Source organism: Phyllostomus hastatus, unplaced genomic scaffold (genome assembly GCF_019186645.2).
Source record: "Phyllostomus hastatus isolate PE091 unplaced genomic scaffold, TTU_PhHast_1.1 phas_contig_5, whole genome shotgun sequence".
In the NCBI taxonomy this organism is placed as follows: domain Eukaryota; kingdom Metazoa; phylum Chordata; class Mammalia; order Chiroptera; family Phyllostomidae; genus Phyllostomus; species Phyllostomus hastatus.
The window spans coordinates 1,135,995-1,156,071 of NW_025333897.1; the positions used below are offsets into that span (position 1 = coordinate 1,135,995).

The following is a 20,077-nucleotide window of genomic DNA, read 5'->3' on the forward strand; positions in this document are numbered from 1 at the left end:
TCCATAACCCAGGCATGTGCCCTGACTGGGATTCGAACCTGTGACCCTTTGGTTTGCAGACCAGTGCTCAATACACTGAACCACACTGACCAGGGCTCTGTGCTAAGTTCTTTATCTGCAGAACATAATCCAGTCCCTATGACTACTCTGAAGTAAACTCACTTGTTATCCCCATGTTACACAGAAGGCAGACAAGATGGAGGCATATCAAGGAGCTTGCCCAAGGTTCCACTGCTAAGTGAGTAGCTAAGAAGGGTCGACAGACAGCCACCTCCTTCAGCCTCATTTCCCCCAAAGCCTCTCACATGTGTTCTTTTCTGTGTACTCTTATGATTGAGCGGCTCACTCTGGGCTGCCATATACCTGCATTCCCACTGGTTTCCTACTCAGTGAGCTCAATGAGGGCAAGAAGCAGATCTCTTGTTCATAGACTTATCCCCTCCTCCAGGAAGCCTTCACTCACCACTATAGTCTAGGGAAGGTGCCTCTCCTGGCCCCTCAGAGCCTGTTGTGTGTCCTCCATCCTGGGCTTGACCTCTCTGCCTGTGCCTTGCCCTGACCACTTTGCCTGAGCTTCCCAGGCTAGCCCACTCTGGGCTGTCACTGGCTACTGGTCTATCTGCTCACTGGACTAGGGGCTCCATGAGGGTAGGGCCCGAGGCTACCTCCCTCCCTCCCTGCTCTGTCCCAGCATCCCCAAAGCTGGGCACAGAAAATATATCAGTGAATATTTGTTGCGTAGATAAACAAATGAGTTTCAAAGTTGCTATCATTGTCCCTTCCATTTTACTGAGGAGGATACAGGTAATTTAGGTGAGGGGGAAAAAAGCAGGGACATGAATCTGGGCAGCTTCGATTCCATAGCCCGGGTCCTTAGCCAGCATGCCAAATGCCTAGTGAACTGAAAACCAGCTTTCCATGAAGTTGAACTCTCTGTGTTCTTTTCTCCAGACTTGTCCTTTCCTTCTAGAAAGCTTTGGGAGCTTTAAGCACGAGGGAGGAGAGCAGGCAGGAAGGTGTGGGGAGTAAGATGAGTGGGGAGATGAGGTGGGCTGGAGGATGAGGGTTGGGGCTGATGTGAAGGAGAGTGGGGAAGTCTTGAGGGGTTTCTCTAGACCCATAGGGGGCAGCCGGAGCCTGCTGCCGGAGGTGCGGGGGTGGAGAAAGGGTGGGGGACCGGCCCCGCGGGGGGCGATGCGGTTAGCTGCAGCAGCGGCCGCAGGAGTTTCCCACAATGCAGCGCGGCGCGCTGTCCCCGGTGCTGATGCTCAGCGCTGCCCCGGAGCCTCCGCCGCGCCCGCCTCCCGCCCTCTCCCCGCCGGGCCCGGGCCCCCGCCATGGGTCAGCTCGACCCAGTCCTGCCGCAGAGCCGTCTGCGGGCCTGGGCGCGGCGCTGGACAGCAGCCTGCGGGCCGCCGTGGCTTTCAAGGCTGAGGGCCAGCGCTGTTACCGAGAGAAGAAGTTCCGGGAAGCCATCGGCAAGTATCATCGGGCACTGCTGCAACTGAAGGCGGCGCAGGGGGCCCGCCCTGGAGGCCTGCCCGCCCCCGCCTCAGGGCCCACCACCAGCCCGGGGCCAGCCCGCCTCAGCGAAGAGCAGCAGCGACTGGTGGAGAACACGGAGGTGGAATGTTATGACTGTCTCACGGGTACGCGGCCACCGGGGGCGCAGGGAGTGTATGTGTGACAGGGGTGGGGAGAGAGGGGCAACCATGAAGCCTTGGACAGGGTGGGGGCCGGAGGCTTGAAGGGGCCAGGGCTGGGGTCTGTTGAGGGAGACATCAGAACTTATCAAAGAGAGGCGTTAGGGATTTAGGGGGCCAGGGATGGAAGGAGCTGGGGTGCAGAAAATGGGCTTTAGGCTGCCACCCGCGAACCTCAGGTAAGAGAAACTTACCTTGGAAGAACCATTTAAGGCCCCATTCATTACCTGAGATCGCCTTTAGTAGTATTCCCCGCGCTCCCCGCCCCCACCCCGTCCCGCCTCCCACTGAAATCGCCCCTTCGCTTGTGTCTGTGTTTCTCGCGCCCCCTAGCGGAGGCGCAGATTGATTCTATCCTGATTGGTCAGAAGCTCGGGAGTTTCTGGTGGCCTGAATAAGCCCTTAGTCCCGTCTCTAGTGAGAAAGTGTGGGTATTCCCCGCAGCCCGAGGGCCATGTTCCTCACTGTCAGTGAAGTCTGGGGTCGGGGGCAGGCTCTGAGAGCACGGTCCGGTGTCCCCGCAGCCTGCCTGCTGCAGTCGGAGCTGGTGAACTATGAGCGGGTGCGCGAGTACTGCCTCAAGGTGCTGGAGAAGCAGCAGGGGAACTTCAAGGCCACCTACCGGGCTGGCATTGCCTTCTACCACCTGGGAGACTATGCACGCGCCTTGCGCTACCTGCAGGAGGCTCGAAGCAGGGAGCCCACAGGTGAGGTGAGGGGCGGGGCGGGGCAGAGCTAGGAGAGGGGCTGGAGCAGAGGAAACCAGGGCAGGAAGGCCAGGGCTGAGTCACTTCAAGGGAGTGCTGCTCTGCCCACCCGACCTCCGCCTCTCCACCTGCTCCTACACGTCCACTCACCCTTCCTTCCTCTGTCACCCTTTCATTCTGATGCTTCCCATTCAGCCGATTCCTGATTATCTACTCCCCCCCCAACTCATTCATCCACTCCCTCCCTCACTAACCCATTCCCACACTCACCTGTTCATCCACATGTTCTCCTAGCCACCACTTGTGAACCACTTGCTGGGAGGCAGACCTCAGGATGGGAAATGCCAGGGAATTGGTGGGGGTGGGGGTGGTAAGATGGAGGGGATGGTGGACCTGCAGGCTTGTTCCCTGCCCTCTGGGGGGTCACAGTCAGGGTGCGTGGGTGTGCAGACAGATACAAAACACAACTTTGTATTAAAAGCCAATGAAAAGGAGCACAGCCGGTGGATGACGTGGGGCTGTGGGAGCGGAGGCAAGATGAGTTTTCCAGGTAAATGGCTGGGAGAGAACAGGCCTTGTGCAGATGCCATTGGGCAGTGAGGAGAGTGCCACAGGAGTCTGAGCAGAGGCAGCCCTGGCAGTGGGCAGGTGGAGCAAATGCAAAGTCTGGAGATGTGGCGTGTCCCCTTGTTCAGGCTGGGGCTCTTGGAGAAGTGCCCTGGTGACAACCAGGGAGGGAGCCGCCGAAGCTGGGGACAGTGAGGTATGAGCTGGGGTGCTACAGATGCCACCTGCTGCCCCCAATCTCCCAGCTGATGCCCTGCCCACCTACCCTGCAGACACCAATGTCCTTCGCTACATCCAGTTGACTCAACTGAAGATGAGCCGGTGCAGTCTCCAGCGGGAAGACAGTGGGGCCCGGCCTCGGAATATCATTGGCTGAAGCCCACCTAGGGGACCTGTCCCTACCCCCCCTCCCTCCCACCTCACTGTGTAACTTCCTTGACTCATGTGTCCGCTGGTAAAGCACTTATCACTGGTAATCATAACCTCTTTGTGTGATGTTCTTGTGGGAATCAGGAAGAGGCATAGACTGGGGCTTCACTTCCTGGACCTCAGAAATCCAGAGGAGTCCAGAGAGGGAGGAAGGGTCGGGGGGGTACCCCACTGGGGATGAGCCAGGATCAGGGCCTGGGCCAGGGAAAGATACAGAGCCAAGCACGGTAGGGGGCAGGGGTTACCTTTAATGCTGTTTTGTGCTGAATCCCCCATGTCACCCTGTCCCTGAGTATCCCTGCCCACCCTCCCCCTTGCAGGGCGAGCACAGGGCCCAGCCCCAGGGTACAAAGGAATAAATTAAATGTTCCCCTCCCCCCTTCCCCAATAAATAGAGTATCCTGCCCAAGGCCTCCCCTGCCTTGTGGCCTGGTGGGAGGCCTGAGGCGCTACATTCATGGCTGCCCAGGCGGGTAGCGGTGGGCAGGCCTCAGTGGGAGCCATGGGCCCCACACAGGGGCACTGTGCTGTCCTGGCTCTGCCCCTCCATGTCCATGTCAAGCAGCGTGGGCTGCATGCTGGGGGGCCCAGGGCTCTCCGGAGTACCCGGCCTGCTAGGAGGCGAGATGCTGAGTGTCCGGCCGAAGGAGACCAGTTTCCAAGGGTCCAGGCGGGGGCGGCTGGCAGCCGGCCGGGGTCTTGGGGCAAAGGTCAGGGTGGTGGGGCGACCAGGAAACTCGGGGGGCCGGCGGCGGGTAGGAAACAGGGCCTGGGGTTCAGGCAGGCGGGGGAAGTCCAGGGGATCCCGAGGGCCTGGTAAGAGAGGATCAGACGAGGTGAGTGGGGTGGGGCAGAGGGTGGTATTGAAAAGCCAGGAGCGTTGACTTGAAGATTGGAGTTTCTGACTTCTCTCAGAAATCTGCTGGAGAAAAGGCCACCTCCCTCCCAACTCTCCTGCACTGGGCTGGGGCCAGAAAGAGCGCCCAGAGTTGCAGAGAGCCTCAGGCACAGCAGCGTCTCCACGTGAGGATAATTGTCTCTCCCATGGGTGACAAATATATCAAATGATAATAATAATCGTAAAACAGTAGCTCAGTGCCTGATAGGAGGTACTCACTTCTCTGTGTTCCCATCATCTTTGTCAGGTTAAAAAAGGCACAGAGAACAGGGCCTAGAGAAAGTCACCGCCTGGCCCTGTGGGTCCCTGGGCTTGCCGCCTCCCCTTCACCCTGCGAGTCATCACCTGGGGCCCCGCAACGCCCCCAGCAGTGTGGGCCAGGGGGACACAGACCCTTCCTTTCCGTGCTAAGCAGGAAAGGCGGCCAGGCTCGGGCACTGGACCTCGGCGGGGGCAGGGAAGAAGGGGACGTTTTTGCGCACTGGGGCACAGGTTGCCTCACTCACCAGGGCCGGGGGCCGCCGACTCTGGTGCCCCCCGCTGCCCCAGCGCCCCATCCGACGGAGTCCGCCGGTGCCCGTGGCTCACAGCGCGAGTGGCTGTGACGTGGGTGGGCGTCAGCGACTGGCGGGGGTCCTTCTTGAAGCTCTCCAGCTCCAGGTCCACCAGGGGGTTTGTGCTGGGCGTGGGCGCAGGCGGGGAGGGCGGCGGGGAAGGCGCGGCCGGCGCAGCCTCGTCGCTGTCAGAGCGCAGCAGCGAGCGCGTGGAGTTGCAGTCGGACACGGAAGACAGAGACACCAGGGTGGCTGAGGGCGCCAGCCCCGGGCACACATCGTCGCGGCGGCCCGGGGAGCGCGCAGTCGGGCTGAGGCCGCGCGGGAAGCGGCCGGCGCGGGGGAAGAAGAGGCCATCCAGCCAGCGCCGCTGTTCCTCGACATCCGCGGCGCGCGCCTCGGCCACGTCAGCGCCCAGGCCCACGGCGCCCAGCAGCGTGGCGCAGCTCAGCAGCGCGAATTCGCAGCGCCGCCTGGCACTGAGCCCATGTCGGGTGCAGGGCCCCGGCACCCCCGGAGAGGGCTCGGTGGGCAGTGGCACCACGAGGTAGGCCGGGGTGCTGTGGGGAGAGGGGGCCCCGCTGCTGCCTCCGTCTGCCTCCGCGAACTCCTCTGCAACCGGAGAGGGCCGGCACTCGACTCCAGGCGGTCCCTGGGGACTTGGTGGCAAGAGGCTGCCCCCAATGACCCCTCCAACAGCAAGACCACCAAGTCTACTAAGCATAGCGTCCCCCTAAAGCCCCCTGCCCCTGGGAGTGATGCCCACACCCCCCTTTCTGGGAATGCTTTCTGCCCCCTGGCCCAGTGACATCCGGTTCCCTCCCCACAACCCTGGGGAACCGTAACCGCTTTATCTCGACTTAGGGTCCCCTTCAGCCGGGAATGTCTCCTCCCCTTCCCTTCGAAGGCACCCTTATCCTCTTACCCATCTCATTGAGGCTGGCGAAGCCTGGGGCAATGGGGGTGTGTTTGGGGGACTTGCCCAGGTTGGGGGCGCTTGATGACCACTGTTTGTTTCCTTCCCCCAGGGCCTTCAGCCTGCAGGGGAACCAGAGATGCGGGGAGTGGCCCTGGGCCTTCTGAGGGCGGCCGGCCTGGGGGTGGGGCACAGGGTGGGCTCCAGCGACCAATACCTCTCCTCTCCTCCAGCGCGCTCCTTCTGCAGGGTGGAGCTGGGTCCCCACGTCCGGCCTTTCTTCTTGCCCCCAACCAGTTCTTCCTTCTTTGGGGGCCCGCTGCGGCCCCACGTCCCACTGCCACCACTGCTGCTGCCACTGCTGCTGCCGCCACCACCACCATCCACGGGAGTCACTGGGCCAAGAGAAGCCACTTGGTTACTGTGCTGGACTCCCAACTTCACTCTCCTTACCTCGGATTCATCCTCTGCCTGGAAGCCCGAACTTGAATCATGACCCTCTGTGCCCTAAATCCTCCCACAGCTCCCCAGGACTGTCAGGGGACTGTCTCAGCGCCTCAGCTTGGCATACGAAGCCCTGCAGATGCTATTCCCAGCTGAGCTCCTCAGCTCTATTTCCATCACACCGCACAGCCTCACCCTTCAACCATCCACTCATTCCCAGACGTTTACTGAGCACCTGTTGCCCGCCCCAGGGCAAATGCTGAGAAGACAGTGGTGGGTGAAGCAGACAGGACGCCCCGCCCACAGCGTGGGCATCTAAGTGGGCGAAGACAGATGACCAACGAGACCTGCACTGGGCGAGTCATCCATGCAGCGTGACAGGGCGGCACACGCTGTGGGAAACAGGAAGCAGGAAAGGGACCTGGTGGCTAGGCAAGTCTTCTCGTGGGCAAGGATGAGGCGGTGCGGGGGTGTCAAGAAGATACAAAGGGAGCCCTGGCTGGCGTAGCTCAGTGGATTGAGCGCGGGCTGCGAACCAAAGTGTCCCAGGTTTGATTCCCAGTCAGGGCACATGCCTGGGTTGCAGGCCATGACCCCCAGCAACCACACATTGATGTTTCTCTCTCTCTCTCCCTCCCTCCCTTCCCTCTCTAAAAATAAATAAATAAATAAAATCTTAAGGAAAAAAAAAAAAGAAGATACAAAGGGAGAGGAGCACTTGGGGTGGGGGGGACAGCAAACTCGAAGGCCCCGGGGCTGGACCACAGGGAGTGTGCCCAGACAACTGGGAGGCCGGTGAGTATGTGTGTGTGCATGTGTGTGGGGGGGGGCAGCTAGAGTCAGGTACTCAGGCAGAGGGCGTTAAGTGCCACAGCTGGAACCCCACGTCTACAGCATTCCGGTGGGTGTTTTCACACCTCTGTGTCTTTGCACAGGCTGTTCCCTTCCACTGGAATTCTGCTCTTTTTCAGTCCCTTTCCTGACCTGGTTGGCTGCTTGCCCTTCAAGTCTCCAGCTCCAGAGTAGTTTGTTCCCTGGAGGGTCATTGCCTGTCTTCCCTGTTCCTACAGCACATGGAAGGCACCCTGATACCAGAATACTGATTCCACCACACAGCCGTTCGTATCTTTGTGTCCGCCAGGAGAATGACCTCCAGGCCTGGTACAAAGCAGGTGCCCGAACAGAGGCGTGCAGGGCCAGTGTGCGGTGCAAGGCTGGGGTGAGTGACGGGGCAGAACGGACTTGGGATTCAGCCCCGTATCCTTCAACTTTTCAGCACATGGCCATGGCTGCACCCTTGCCAGGCAGCCCCCACCGCAGCCACCTCCCTCCAAGGCCCGGCCCTGGCCCAGCCCCCATCCCCTCCCTTGTCTCACGCCCTAACTTCCGTCCTCCTACCACCCACATTTCCCACAGCAGCCAGAGGGAAAAGATGTGTTTTATCATGTCACTGCCTTGCTCACAGCCCTCCAGGGCTGCCCTGTCACCTTTAAAATAAGATCTAGGTCCCTTATCCCGGCTCTCAAGGCCCAGCGTGATCTGACCACTGTTGAACCTCTGACCACAGACCAGCCGCTCTGCATCCCATCTGCTCTCCAGCCAAGTGGCCTTTTGGGCTGACACTCACGCAGCGCCTGTTCCCGCCTGGGGACTTGCCTTTGCTGATCCCTCTGCCCGGGGCCCTCTCCCTCAGACCTCTGCAAGCCTCGCTCGCTCGCTCGCTCAGAGGCCCTGCTCAATCCCCTCGCCTCAGACAGGCCTTCCCCATGGAAAGCAGAAACTCTTCTCTTTGGTTTCCTTCCCTGATTCCTTTACAGCGCTCAGCCCTGCAAGAAGCTACCCTGCCTGCTTGCTGACGTATTCCTAGTCTCTGCCCCATGAGAACCAGGGAGGGGGCTCTGCCTGTCTTGTTCCCTGCTGATCCTCTGGTCTGGCGCACCGCACGTGCTCAGGGAAGTGTGCTGACTGGGGGACTGGTCCGGGCCTCGGGAGACACTCACGGCGGATGGCCCTCAGCCGGGGGATGATGCTGGGGCTCGCGGGGGGACTGGCTCCATCGGATCCTTTCCGCTTGTCCAGAGTTGGAGAGGCCTGGACTGTGATCTTATGCTCGAAGCCTGCAAAACAGAGAGATTCCCTTCAGCAAGCGGTTGCATAGGCCACGAGAACATCTCCCTGCATGGAAGGGCCATCCCCTCCCCCTCCAGAAGGACAGACAGGCCACTGTTTTGCCTTCCCTGGTGCAGTGTTCTCCAGGTGTGGTTCCCAGACTGGCAGCACTGACACCAAGTGGAAACATCCTGGAAATGCATGTTCTTGGCATCTGACCTCCCCCCCCCCCCCCCCCGCCAAATTAGTGGCTTTGGAAGTGAGGTGCAGCGATCTAATTGTGGTGGAACAAGCCTCCAGGTGCCTCTGATACATGCTCGGGTTCGAGAGCTGCTGCCCTCACTGACTAAGGATCTGGGCCCGAGTGTCCACTATGGTGGCCATTAGCCACATGTGGCAATTAAACACTTAATGTGGCAATTAAACACTAAAGTGTGGCTTATGCAACCAAGGAAATGGGGAATTTTTAAAAAAAGATTTTATTTATTTCATTTTAGACATAGGGGATGGGAGGGAGAAAGAAAGGGAGAAAAACAGCAATGTGTGGTTGCCTCTCTTGTGCCCCCTACTGGGGACCTGGCCTGCAATGCAGGCATGTGCCGACTGGGGATTGAACCCGTGACCCTTTGGTTCACTGGCCAGTGCTCAGTCCACTAAGCCACACCAGCCAGGGTGGAAATGGGGAATTTTACCTTTATTTAACTGTAATTAATTAAAGTTTACTGGTAAAGGCAGATGTGCAAGTTTGGTCATTTTTAAGAAACAGTTACACATGTTTGGAATGACTTGGGTGTATGAATCTACTTTTTCAACATTATGTTTTGTGAAGTCTAAACACCAGTGAAGCATTGTTGATGAAAATTTAGCCCTGGGTTGAGATGTGCTGTGAATATAGCATACACACTGGATTTCAGAGATTTAGTATGGAAAAAAGAAGGTATAACATACCAATAACAAGTTTTTCTTGTATTTATTAAATGTGAAACCAGCCCTGGCTGGTGTGGCTCAGTGGCTTGAGTGCTGGCCTGTGAACCAAAGGGTCACCGGTTTGATTCCCAGTCAGGGCATATAGCTGGTTGCAGGCCAGATCCCCTGTAGGGGGCACAAGAGAGGCAACCACACATTGATGTTTCTCTCCCTCTCTTCCTCTTTCTCTAAAAATAAATAAAATCTTTTTTAAAAAGTGAAAACATAACATTTTACTATATTGGGCTAAATAAAGTATATTATTAAAATTTCACTTGTTTCTCTTTCCCTTTCTTAATGTGGCTATTTGAAAATTTAACATTGCACAGGGGACTTGCACTGTGTTAGCTGGGGCCGTTCACAGCACCACTCTGTGGCTGTGGCCCCACACAGGGAGAGACAATCAGCAGATGGGCATCACCTAGGAAGCAGTCTTTGAACAAAAAACATCAAACTTGAACTTGAAACTGATTAAGCCTTGAGACCCATGTGAAACTTCTGTTTTTGTATGTCAGAAATGACTGAACATCAGCAATTTCACACGGTTCGACCTAATACCATTTTATAGGAAAGCCAGGGGACAGAGGCCATGCGAGTGACACCAGGGCAATGCAGGCAGCAAAATCCAGACTGTGGGGATGCCACAGGATGATGTACTTTCAACAAATGATGGCAAGGAGGGAACGGAGGGGGAGTAAAGGCTGTGAAGCAACTAGGCAGGACACAGAACTGTGAAGAAAGGCAGTGATGGCCCTGAAAGTCGACACAGGGGTCACTCTGTGGGGGCTGCATGAAGGGCATCTGGGCGGTTGCAGGTTCTCTGCTTTCAAGGGGCATTACACAAACTCATAAAGCCGTACAGTTTTTTGGTGGTTGTCTGTGTGGGTGATATACTAAGCAATAAAAAAAGTAAAAAAAAAAAAAGTGATAAACCCCAGGTTAGAGATGCTCTGAGTGGCCTGCTGGGGTTGTGCAAGGGACGGAGGAGGTACCGGAGGGCAGGCTGATGTGGCTGCTGCCTTCCCGCAGCTTGAGCAGGCGGCTGCGCTTGAAGTTGCCCTTGCGTTTGCGGACACGGGGCTTCTCCTGGCTCAGCTGGCACATCAGCAGGTGCAGCTCCCGCTCCACGATGTCCATCTCGCGCTCAGCCAGCTCCTGCTCCCGCCGCCGCAGCTGCTCCTCCTGGAAACGCTGCTCCTGAGCTGCCCTTAGCAGCTCCTCCTCACGGCTCCGGAGCTCCTGGAGAGGACATGGGTGGCGTGTGGGGAGAGGCTTACCTACTCTGCCGCTGGAATGGACCCAGGGCTGCCTGGTCTGGCTGGGCCCTGCCCAGGCATGTCCCACTGGGAAGCAAATTGGGGGACACAACCCAACTCACACTTCGCTAGCCAAGCCAGGTGCCAGGACAGGGAGCATGTTAGTCTGAAGAAGAGAATGCCTTTTTTTTCCTTTGATTTTTAATTTTTAACTCTTCAATTTGGAAAACTGAAAACATCCACAAAAGCAGAGAGACTAGTGTCCCCATCGTTCAACAATTGTCTATACTTTGCAAATCTTTCTTCATGCACCCCTTCCTTCTGTCCTCTCTCCTGCAGTATCACTTGTAAGGACTTCAGTGCAGGGTGCCTCTTTCTAGCTAATCCACTGATAGCAGGCTGTCTTTCCTTAATACACGAAAGCAGTTCCTGTGGCCCCGACCCAGGGGAAGGGACTCTGTCCCACCCCAGGCCTCAGAACTCAGGGGCCTTGCCCTTGGCCTTTACCTTCTCTTTGGTCCGGAGGTCATCGAACATGTGCTGAATCTCCAGCTTCCAGTCCTCCTGCAGCGAATGGAAGGACTCCAGCGGCATCTGGAACAGGGCTGACTGTTCTATGACTTCAAGCTGCTTCAAGATGCTGCCAAAATCTGGCCGCCCGTGGGGGTCTGGGTCCCAACATTCTGGGGTGGGAGTGGGGGTGTCAGTGGCCCTGCTCTGGGGCACCAGCCTGCTCAGTGAAAGCCAGGACATCAAGGGGCTGTGGCCAAACAGCCTCCATGGAGCTGAGGGGAAGGAATTCAAACCCAGATTCCTAGCAACATTTCACTTGGTGAAACTCTGGGAGAGAAACCCAGGGAACTGCTCCCTGACTGGTGGTAGAATCAGGGAGGGACCCCAGGGCTGATGAATCCTGATGTGTTGCCCTCCAGGGCTGAGGGCCTGGCCAGAGTAAGGGCTTTGGGGCCGTGGAGCCAACTGTGGGGGAGACTGTTCATGCTCTGATGGGTCCAGTCCCTTCTCCCTGCTTCCTGGACCCACCGGCCTGGATGGTGTGAAGGGGCAAGTCTAGGTCCAGGGGACCTGCCACCCAAGCTGACCCTACCCTCTCCACAGGGCCCCAGCTCACCCTCTAGCAGGCGGGCAAAGGGCTCGGGGCACGTGGAGGGGATGGGAAGCGTCAGCTTGTTCATAGCCACACCGTATGCCACAGCCAAGGCGTCGATTTCACGGTAGGGGACCTCACCCGTCAGCAGCTCCCAGAGCAGCACCCCGAAGCTGCGGGTGGGGGAGAGGGAGGGTGATGCTGCAGTCCACTCCAATCTTCACCTATATGCTAGCCCCACCTCTGGTCCCCTGGGGGCGTCCCTCACCTCAACGTCCAGCCTAGCCAATGAGGCCAGAAGAATCTACTGTGACCTCCATCGGCCCGATCCCAAATACACATGGTAGGGTTGCTCTCTTGATGTCTTGCCTTTGCTCCCTCCCCACTTATCCACACCTGAAAACCTTCAGTGGGTCTCCTGTGTCCACTCAAATCCACCCTTCTTAGCCCTGACCTCTGATGACCTCACCTCTGCAGCCTCGCCTCTGCGCACTCTCAGCCCCCGTACCAACCTCAGCTTCATTTTGCAACCACACCGAGGAGCTGAGCAAGCTCTGTTCTTCCTAACATCTGGCCTTTGCACATGCTGTTCCCTTTGTTGAGAACACTTTTTCTCTTGTGTAACTGTCCCTTAAGTCTCGACTCAGGTGCTCCCTCTGCCAGGAATTTTTCCTTGATTCCACAGCCTCCAAAGCTGGGTCAAAGGTCCCTCTTCTATATTCCCATTGAACTTTGGCGCTTACCTCTGAAAACAAATTAACACTAACATTTATAAAGCACTTTCTTCCGGCTAGCGCTGTATTGGGCACTCTCAGTAATTCCCACAACAGCCCTGGAAGGCAGGAGGTCTTGGTATGACCAAGACCTCCTGCCCATTTTATCTGATGAGCAGATGTAGGCTCAGAAAGGTCAAGCCACCTGTCTATAGTCAGAGTCACACTCACACTCAGGTCTGTCTGATACCCAGGGCAATCAATGCTCTTCACGCTGTGTGACACCAGGGCATGCATCGCTGCGCTAGAGCCACCTGTGTGTCCCTTTTTGCCGTCTGGACCCTGACCACTGTTTCGTGTGGCACCTGACATGCAGTAGACCCTATGCTCCCTGTACCCACACATGCATTCGTCCAATGGACACCTAATAGGTCTCCGCGCCGGGCCAGACACCATTCTAGGCACTGGCACCATAGAGAGGCAACCCCTGCCTCCTTTCTCAGCAACAGTCCTGGTGACTTTGTGCTGGGCGTGTGCTGCCTGCAGTGATTTCCCACCCTCCCGTGCAGCTACGCGCACTCGGTGACAGTGGTTCTGGCAGTGGGGCTGCAGGAGGCTGTGTAGTGAGCACCTAACTTCCAGGAAGCATCCCTAAGGGGAAGGGGTGTGGCCCTTTCAGCTTTTCTCCTTCCTATTGGCTGTACTGTGGACAGAAAGCTGGAGCTCAAGCAGCTGTTCTGGACCATGCAGTGAACTTGGGAGTGGAGGCTACACACAGTGGAAGGAAATAAGAGTGGCTTGTAATTAGAGGTGGCATGACGCCCATCTCTCTTGTGTCCCTGGAAACCGCTGGCGTGTTCTGATGGTCATGGTGAATGGGAAGTGACACTCAAGTTTGGTGGCTGGGAACCATGGGTACTTTTGTTTTGAAAAGTACAGGAGAGCACCACACAGACAGGAATTGTCCTGCCCCAAATCGATGACACCTCGTTAAGGAACCATGACATAAGGCTTTGAATCTCTAACACCAGGGGCTCCACACCAGTCCTGGCCTCGCACAGCAGCAAATGCTTCAGTCTGGCTTTCTCTCGGGGTTTCTGTTCCCTGACCTGGGCCCCACTGCACACCTGGGGCCACAAGTGAACGCCTGGGGTGAAGCCGATCGGGACCTCCCCCAAAGGGCTGTGCTGCTGTAGCTGAGACGTCCTGTCTGATTTTTTGGCCCAAAAGCCATGACTTTGTTGCTTGGTCCACCAGGAGCCACAGCTGAGGCTGACCCGGGTTTGGCCGTCTCCCAGCAGGAGGCCCTGGCTGAAGAGTTTTGCTGCCGTTAAAGTCTCGCAGGTGACCGCAACAGCCTCCTCACTGGCCTCCTGCCCCACTCCTTCGCCTACGATCCATTCTCTGCCATGCAGCTGGAGGGAGGCTTTCCACTGCCGAGTCAGATGGTGCCATTCACACATGGCCTTCCACTGCGTTTCAACAAAACCGGAGTCTGGTGCCTCATCCGAAGGGCCTTCCGGCCTAAACTACATCATTTCCTACCACTTCCTCCTGGTCCGCTCCAGCTGACCACACGGGCCCTTGCAGCTGTTTCTGGAACATACCAATCTTGTTCTCGCCTCAGTCCCTCCTTCGTGTGAGCAGTTCCCTCTGCCTGGCAAGCTTCTTCCCCCAAACTCGGCAGAGCTGGCTCTGTCTTGCCATCCAGAAAGTGGCTGAAGTATCACCTCTCAGAACAGCCTTCTACAAGATGTGCTCCAGCACTTCTCCATTGACCTCCTGGCTCGTAATGTTACCTAATACTTCTTCCGGTGAATTAACTTATCTCTTCAACATTGTTTTATAATTTTCTTAACTTAAAAACAAATTTTATGAGCTTTGTGTGTATTTACTATCCCTGCAAGCAGGGAAGGTGTATGTTTTTACACCTGCTTCATCCCTAACACCTGGTGCAGCTGGATGGCTGGATGGATGTCTCCAAAGGCCTCAACTTCCTGTTTGACAAGTGGGGGCTGTGTACCTGGCTGGGGTCTGAAGGGCCTTCAGTACTGCTAGCAACCTACATCTACATCATTGGGTGGGTCCCCCCACCCCCCCGCAATCCAAGTCGTCCTCAGCTGTCACTTTTCCTATCAGAGCAGAGACCTGCTTCGGTACCTGCCTGATGGTCTGACTTTGCCGGCAGGCCCCTTTGTTAGGCCTGAATCCTGGATTCAGGTGGAGACCATCCCTCCCGCTCTGCCCTCAGCCCTCCTCACTCCTCCCTTTCCAGGAGGCCTCCCCAGCCCCACCATCAGCACCTCCAGACGTCACTGCTTTTGGAGAAGAGGGAGAGACGGATAACCTCTGGGGCCATCCAGGCGTAAGTCCCTGCAGCGCTCATTTTGGTGGTCTTGTGCCACTCGCGGGCGAGGCCGAAGTCTGTGATCTTGAGCACCGTGTCTGCGAGGTTGTGGTTCTCGATGGCCTCCAGAATCAGGACTGCGGGGCAGGAACAAAGGTGGTCACCCCAGACCTGGTGCGCTGTACCTTGCCAGTCCCGGCCCTGCCTCAGCTGGAACCTCGTCTCCTCCTTCCCACCTCACGTGGCCGGTATAATCCTGCTCCAGGCTCCCAGGAGGTCCCCTGCCCTTCTGACTCTAACCTGGACCCTGGGGAGCTCAGTGAAAGGTCGATGGTAAAGGCCTTGGCTCTCCTTGGTCCAAGCCTTGAATTCCCAACCTCCCTGGAAGTGGCAACTACAAACCGTGAGCAGAATGGATGTCCTTGCCATCCCGTGTATACTGCACTTGTGGCCCCATCCTACTCCTTCCTGTGTCATAGTCTTTGCCCTGTGACCTCGCTGGTCTTTCCACTGGAGGCAGAGCATGTGTCTCCTTCCTTTCCTCTGGGTTGGCCACGTGACTCACTTCAGCCAGCAGAGTGAGGTAGGAAGGAGAGGGCCAAGCCTAGGCCTTAAGAGGCCTCACGTGCTGGCTCATCCTCCTGCACTTCTGCTGTCACCAGGAGAACATGCTCTGCTGGTCCAGGAAAGATGCGACATCCTCAGGGCAAAGCCTCTCCAGCTGAGCCCAGCCTAAAGCATTTACCCTCCAGCTGGCCTGCAAATGTATGAGCAGTCATACATGACAAGGAGTTCAAAGACACAGAGTTTGGGGACAGTTTGTGACACAGTAGTACTGTGACAAAATCTGACGGGTCAATCCTGCAAGCACAGTGATTGGTTCCAACTTACTTGCTGCCTACAGTGGATACTAACAAGAATAATCATCATGGCTGGTGTTCAGCAGGAGAATATTTTATGGCGGGCACAGTGCTAAACAACCCACGAATTACTTCATTTATGTTCATTTCGTTATATTCATTTACATGAATTAACTAGCAAGCAACCCAGGCACTAGCAAACTGAGGCTCAGAGACATGAAGTCGCTTGGCCAAGACCACACAGCTTGAAAACAGTGGGGCAAAGGCCTGACCTAGATCTGTCATCAGAGCCCGAAACCGCTGTGACAGTCTACTACCTCCCATCAGACAGGAGCCCCGGAGCGTAAAGCGTACTGCCTGGGTTCCAGTTCCAGTGCTGCCTCTCATTGGCTGCATGACCTTGTGCAATTTGCTTTATTCTTCTTACCACTAAGATTCCTCCTGTGTTATTTATCTTATAGGGTTGTAAGAAAGATTATTGCCTGAAGCAACAGTAGGCCCTTTAAAAGCATCAGTTTAGCTATTACTATCAGTATGTGATGTCTCCATAATTTAATTGTTCCTTATTTCTCCACCTTTATCTTCGACCCTTCTTGGTTACTTCTCCGGTCACAATAACGAGGTAATTCTAGTATCACGTTGATTTGGCAGACGAAGAAACTGGGGGTTAAAGAGATCAGCACATTCCCCATAATCGCACAGTTGGTAATCTTGTCCACTCTTCAAAGCCTGGCTCAAATGCCACCTCCTCCTGGCAGCCTCCTGTGGCTCTCTAGCCTGTGACTCCCCCTCCCAGGAGTATTCCCTTCTTAGGCCCTCCTTTCCTTTTTGTGGAATGACCCTGTGACAGAGGACGCAACCTCATAGTCACTTTATTTCTGCAACTTCCAGGCTGGGCCTAAATTAGTCTCCTTTAAAACATATATCCGATCATGTCACCCCTGCATAAAATGGTCCACTGGCCACTACCACACTGAGCAAAATGCCCGAAGTCCTCAGCATAGCCCCCAAGGTCAACGGGATCTGGCCCCTGCCTACCTGTCTGACCTCATCTGCTTCCGCCTCTGCCTCACTCCGACTCTCGCAACCCCTCGGGTCTCCTTGCTGTCTCTCTAACAAGGCACACTCGTTCCCTCCTCACGCTCTCTGCCCTACTCACGTCTTTGCAGGGCTGGGTCCTCTTTGTTCAGGTCTCTGCTCAAATGTTGCCTTCCCTGACCATCTGATGCAAAGAGCTCTCTGCCCCATCTTTAATTTGCTTTATTTCCTTCAGAGCCTGATACTTCCTGGAAATTTTATCTGAATATCAATCACCTATTTCTGTTTACTAGACTGTCACTTTCATGAGGGGGGAACCTCACCTTGTTCACTTCTGTAATCCCAGAGCCTTGCACAGTGCCTGGTATGCTTAATTCTGCTTATGAATTATTGGTTGAAAGACCCAATGAATGCACGACATCAGGTGAGGAGCTCCTTAGGGACAGGGGCCAGGGGGAAGGGGGGCTGTCGGGGCCCCATGTCCTCTCTGTCTCAGGCATGGAGCAGTCCCATTGCCTGAGCAGGAAGCTCTGGCCTACAGAGTCCCACCAACGCTTTGTCCATGTGGCACTGGCTACACAAAAACATGGGGTGAGACCGCAGCATCCTTATACCCCAACTGCAGGCTGTGAATTAGCAGAGGTGAGGAAGAGCTGAGGCGTCCCAGTCTTCAGAAGCAGCAGTCAGGTGGTCCTGCCTCCACTTACCCAGCATTTCAGAGGAGTTCGAGCATGAGCATCTCTGAAGGCAGGGACCAACTATGTCTGTTTTGTTTCACTCTCCAGCCCTGGCTCAGAGCTTGCCACACCTCGGACTCTTGGAAGCTCTCTGCTGAGTGTACGAATGCCAGGCCTGGCAGGTAAGGAAGACTCACCCCTCTGTTTTAGGTGGTGGTAGGGGCATAGCAACAAACTTACAAAAATTGTGGGATGGATTCAAACAAATTTCAACATGTCACATTGACAGGGATGAGAGACAGATAAGTTGTGAGGGCTGGGGAGAGCCCTTCACAGTGAGGGCGGGGAACATGCTGGTGTTATCCACCACTGATCCCTCTCACTTAGCACATGATCTGGCCCAGTAAATACGAAATTAAAGAGTCAATAAATAAATGCAGAAATGGAAGGAGATGGGAGGGGGCAGAAGAAGGATAGGAGAGCCAGGAAGGTAGGATTTTCCCCTGTTGAATCCTTAAAAGCCGGCACGGGGTCTGGGATACAAGAGGTGCTATGGAACTATCTGGGAATGAATGAAATTTCTAGTTTGCAGGTATCATTAGGGCAGAAATCATGGCCATCTTGTTCCCTGTTTGGCTCCTACTTACTAGGTGCTCAATTAATATTTGTTGATGTCACGAGAAGCTCCTTGACCTAGATTTGTGTGGGTCCTGGGGAGCCTTCCCTTTTACCTGGTCCCCTTCCTCATTCAACAACCAATCAACTTCTGAGAGCCCGCTTTAGGCCCAGCAGCCTGGAAGCCTTTCTATAAGATGCATCCCTTTTCCTTCTTCCTCATCTTTCCCAGTTGCCTCAGCCAGCTGGAGCAGAGGTGTAGGATGCCAGGAAGTGGTTCTCAACTAGGGACAGTTTTGCCCCCAGGGGACATTTGGCAATGTCTGGAGACATTTTGCTTATCATAGCTGGAGGTGGGGGTGGGGTGCGGAATGCTAGCGGCATCTAGTGGGTGGAGACCAAGGATGCTCCTGAACGACCTGCAACACACAAGACAGACCCTATGATCACCCCTCCCGGAGGGTCAGTAGCACTACGGTTGAGAAACTCTCACTCTAGGCCAGGTTCTCTTTGTCTCTGCCTGGCGGATGCTGGCGTCCTGGATGGACAGGGAGCACCATGAGGGCAGGCACTGCATCTGCCCTGTTCACACTGGGGAGGCAGGGCCTGTCACAGTGTTCACAGATCCGTAGTCACTGAGCTACTGTGACTCTGTAGACTGCGAGGCAGGTAGTCTTTCGACCTTTCTGAGCAACCCTTTTCTCCCTGAATGGGGCAGGTCGGACTCTGGACCCTGCAGGTATACTGCTGCCCCTTCCTGCCCCAGGCAGTGTTTTCAGGTGTCCCCATTTCCCGCCACCTAGGCCTGGTTTCCTAAGGTTCTGTGAAAGCAAGTTTTGGGGGAGGACACCACTTACTGTTGATGGACTTGAGGTCCCGATGGATGATGGGCACAGGGGCATCATTGTGTAGGTAGTTCATGCCCCGGGCCACCTGCACAGCCCAGTTGACCAGCACATGAGGGGGCACCCGGCGACCTGCCAGCACCCTGCTCAGTGCGCCCCCCCTGGCATACTCCATCACCAGGCAGAGGTGTGGGGGGCTGAGGCAGGCTCCCCTTAGGGCAATGATGTTGGGGTGCTGAAGGGCTCCGAAGAGCCGGGCCTCTTGGCGCACCTGCTCTGCTGTCACTGCCGGGTCCCGCTCAGGGTCCAGCCGGGCGGCCTTGACGGCCACCTCCTCGCCACGCCACAGGGCCCGATAGACCTTGCCAAAGCCCCCTACACCGATGATCTCTTCTAGCTGCAGCTCGTGGAAGGGAATCTCCTGGGGCAGCTGGAGGCTGGCGGGTGCAGCGGGTGCAGCTGGGGCCACGTAGTTGCTAGGGAAGACGCCCACACGGCCGCTGGGTAGCTGCCCGGTCCACCAGCCCTCGTCGCCCGATACCGCACAGTCCTGTGAAAGCACCTGGACGCGGTCGCCCCTCCGCAGGGTCAGCTCCTCGTCTCCCGCCGCCTCGTAGTCGAACACTGCGGTCCAGACGGGCCCCGCGGGGGTCGTGCCCCACTCCTTGGCCGCCGCGCCCCCCTCCTCCTCCTCCATGGGGGAGGGGCCGGGGGCTGCGGGACACCTCTTCAGACAGGCTGCCCGCGGGCTGCAGAGGGCGGGCCCCGGTGCCCAGGATGGGGGGCAGTCCCTGCGGGTTCTAGGGGGTTCCTGGGGGCCATTGCTGGGGGGCCCTCCGCAGGAGCAGGAAGAAGTCGCTTTTAAAAGGGCAGGGTCGTCAGCTCTGATTCAGCTGTCCAGGCGGGGCGGGGTGGGGGTAGGGAAGCGGGTTCACCGGTCCCTCTCGAATGTCAGGGCACCAAGAAGGCCTGGCCGCTCGGTTCCCGAATTCCTGCCGGGGCCCGCCGGTGGGGGACGAGGGCGAGGGCAGCTGGCAGCCCCCTTCCCCGCACCTCTCACCCCGCGCAGCTCCACCGGCGGCCCCCGGCTCCGCATCCCGGGCCACGACCGCCGGGTGGGGCGGGGGTGGCGGGCCCGGGGGCGCCCGCCCCAGGACGGGGTGGCGCGCCCCTCGGCCTGCTCAAGCTCGGGGCGGCCAAGCGGCCCCCATCCTCTGCACCAGCCTCCAGGTCGGCCCCAGCCCCTGCCCCCGCCCGCGCTGCTTCCCCCGGCCTCTGGCGATGCCTGAGTGACGTGTCGCTGCCGCCGCGGTGCCGCCTGGGAGTTG

At 56.9% G+C, this 20,077-nt stretch overlaps 2 protein-coding genes across 4 annotated transcripts; one reads left to right on the plus strand and one right to left on the minus strand.

Annotated features, from left to right (window-relative positions):
• The first annotated feature begins 1,234 nt into the window (after nucleotides 1-1,234).
• On the plus strand, nucleotides 1,235-3,441 carry TTC9B (tetratricopeptide repeat domain 9B). The gene is made up of 3 exons (XM_045846909.1): nucleotides 1,235-1,649; nucleotides 2,228-2,410; nucleotides 3,250-3,441. The coding sequence occupies exons 1-3, from the start codon at nucleotides 1,235-1,237 to the stop codon at nucleotides 3,351-3,353; spliced, it is 702 nt and encodes a 233-aa protein (XP_045702865.1). The 3' UTR covers nucleotides 3,354-3,441.
• Nucleotides 3,442-3,633: 192 nt separating this feature from the next.
• On the minus strand, nucleotides 3,634-20,017 carry MAP3K10 (mitogen-activated protein kinase kinase kinase 10). Of its 3 annotated transcripts, none has more exons than XM_045846795.1 (10): nucleotides 18,762-20,017; nucleotides 14,671-14,851; nucleotides 11,679-11,827; nucleotides 11,057-11,232; nucleotides 10,286-10,532; nucleotides 8,219-8,335; nucleotides 5,992-6,169; nucleotides 5,784-5,896; nucleotides 4,811-5,470; nucleotides 3,634-4,219 (listed from the first exon to the last, which is right to left on the minus strand). In XM_045846795.1, exons 1-10 carry the CDS (start codon nucleotides 19,444-19,446, stop codon nucleotides 3,897-3,899), a joined length of 2,829 nt encoding a protein of 942 aa, XP_045702751.1. In that variant the 5' UTR covers nucleotides 19,447-20,017; the 3' UTR covers nucleotides 3,634-3,896. The 3 variants fall into 3 exon arrangements, with proteins under 3 accessions (XP_045702751.1, XP_045702750.1, XP_045702752.1); XM_045846794.1 differs by having other exon boundaries at nucleotides 4,811-5,548; XM_045846796.1 differs by lacking the exon at nucleotides 4,811-5,470.
• Between the last annotated feature and the right edge of the window lie 60 nt (nucleotides 20,018-20,077).

Excerpts from the sequence above, each read along its gene's own strand:
- MAP3K10 (XM_045846794.1), bottom strand. The coding sequence starts at position 19,446 with ATGGAGGAGGAGGAGGGGGGCGCGGCGGCCAAGGAGTGGGGCACGACC. Across the intron at positions 11,233-11,678 it reads CTTTGCCCGCCTGCTAGAGG|AATGTTGGGACCCAGACCCC; the intron begins GTGAGCTGGGGC and ends CTCCCACCCCAG. Across the intron at positions 10,533-11,056 it reads ACCTCCGGACCAAAGAGAAG|GAGCTCCGGAGCCGTGAGGA; the intron begins GTAAAGGCCAAG and ends TGTCCTCTCCAG.
- TTC9B (XM_045846909.1), top strand. The coding sequence starts at position 1,235 with ATGCAGCGCGGCGCGCTGTCCCCGGTGCTGATGCTCAGCGCTGCCCCG. Across the intron at positions 1,650-2,227 it reads ATGTTATGACTGTCTCACGG|CCTGCCTGCTGCAGTCGGAG; the intron begins GTACGCGGCCAC and ends GTGTCCCCGCAG. Across the intron at positions 2,411-3,249 it reads TCGAAGCAGGGAGCCCACAG|ACACCAATGTCCTTCGCTAC; the intron begins GTGAGGTGAGGG and ends CCTACCCTGCAG.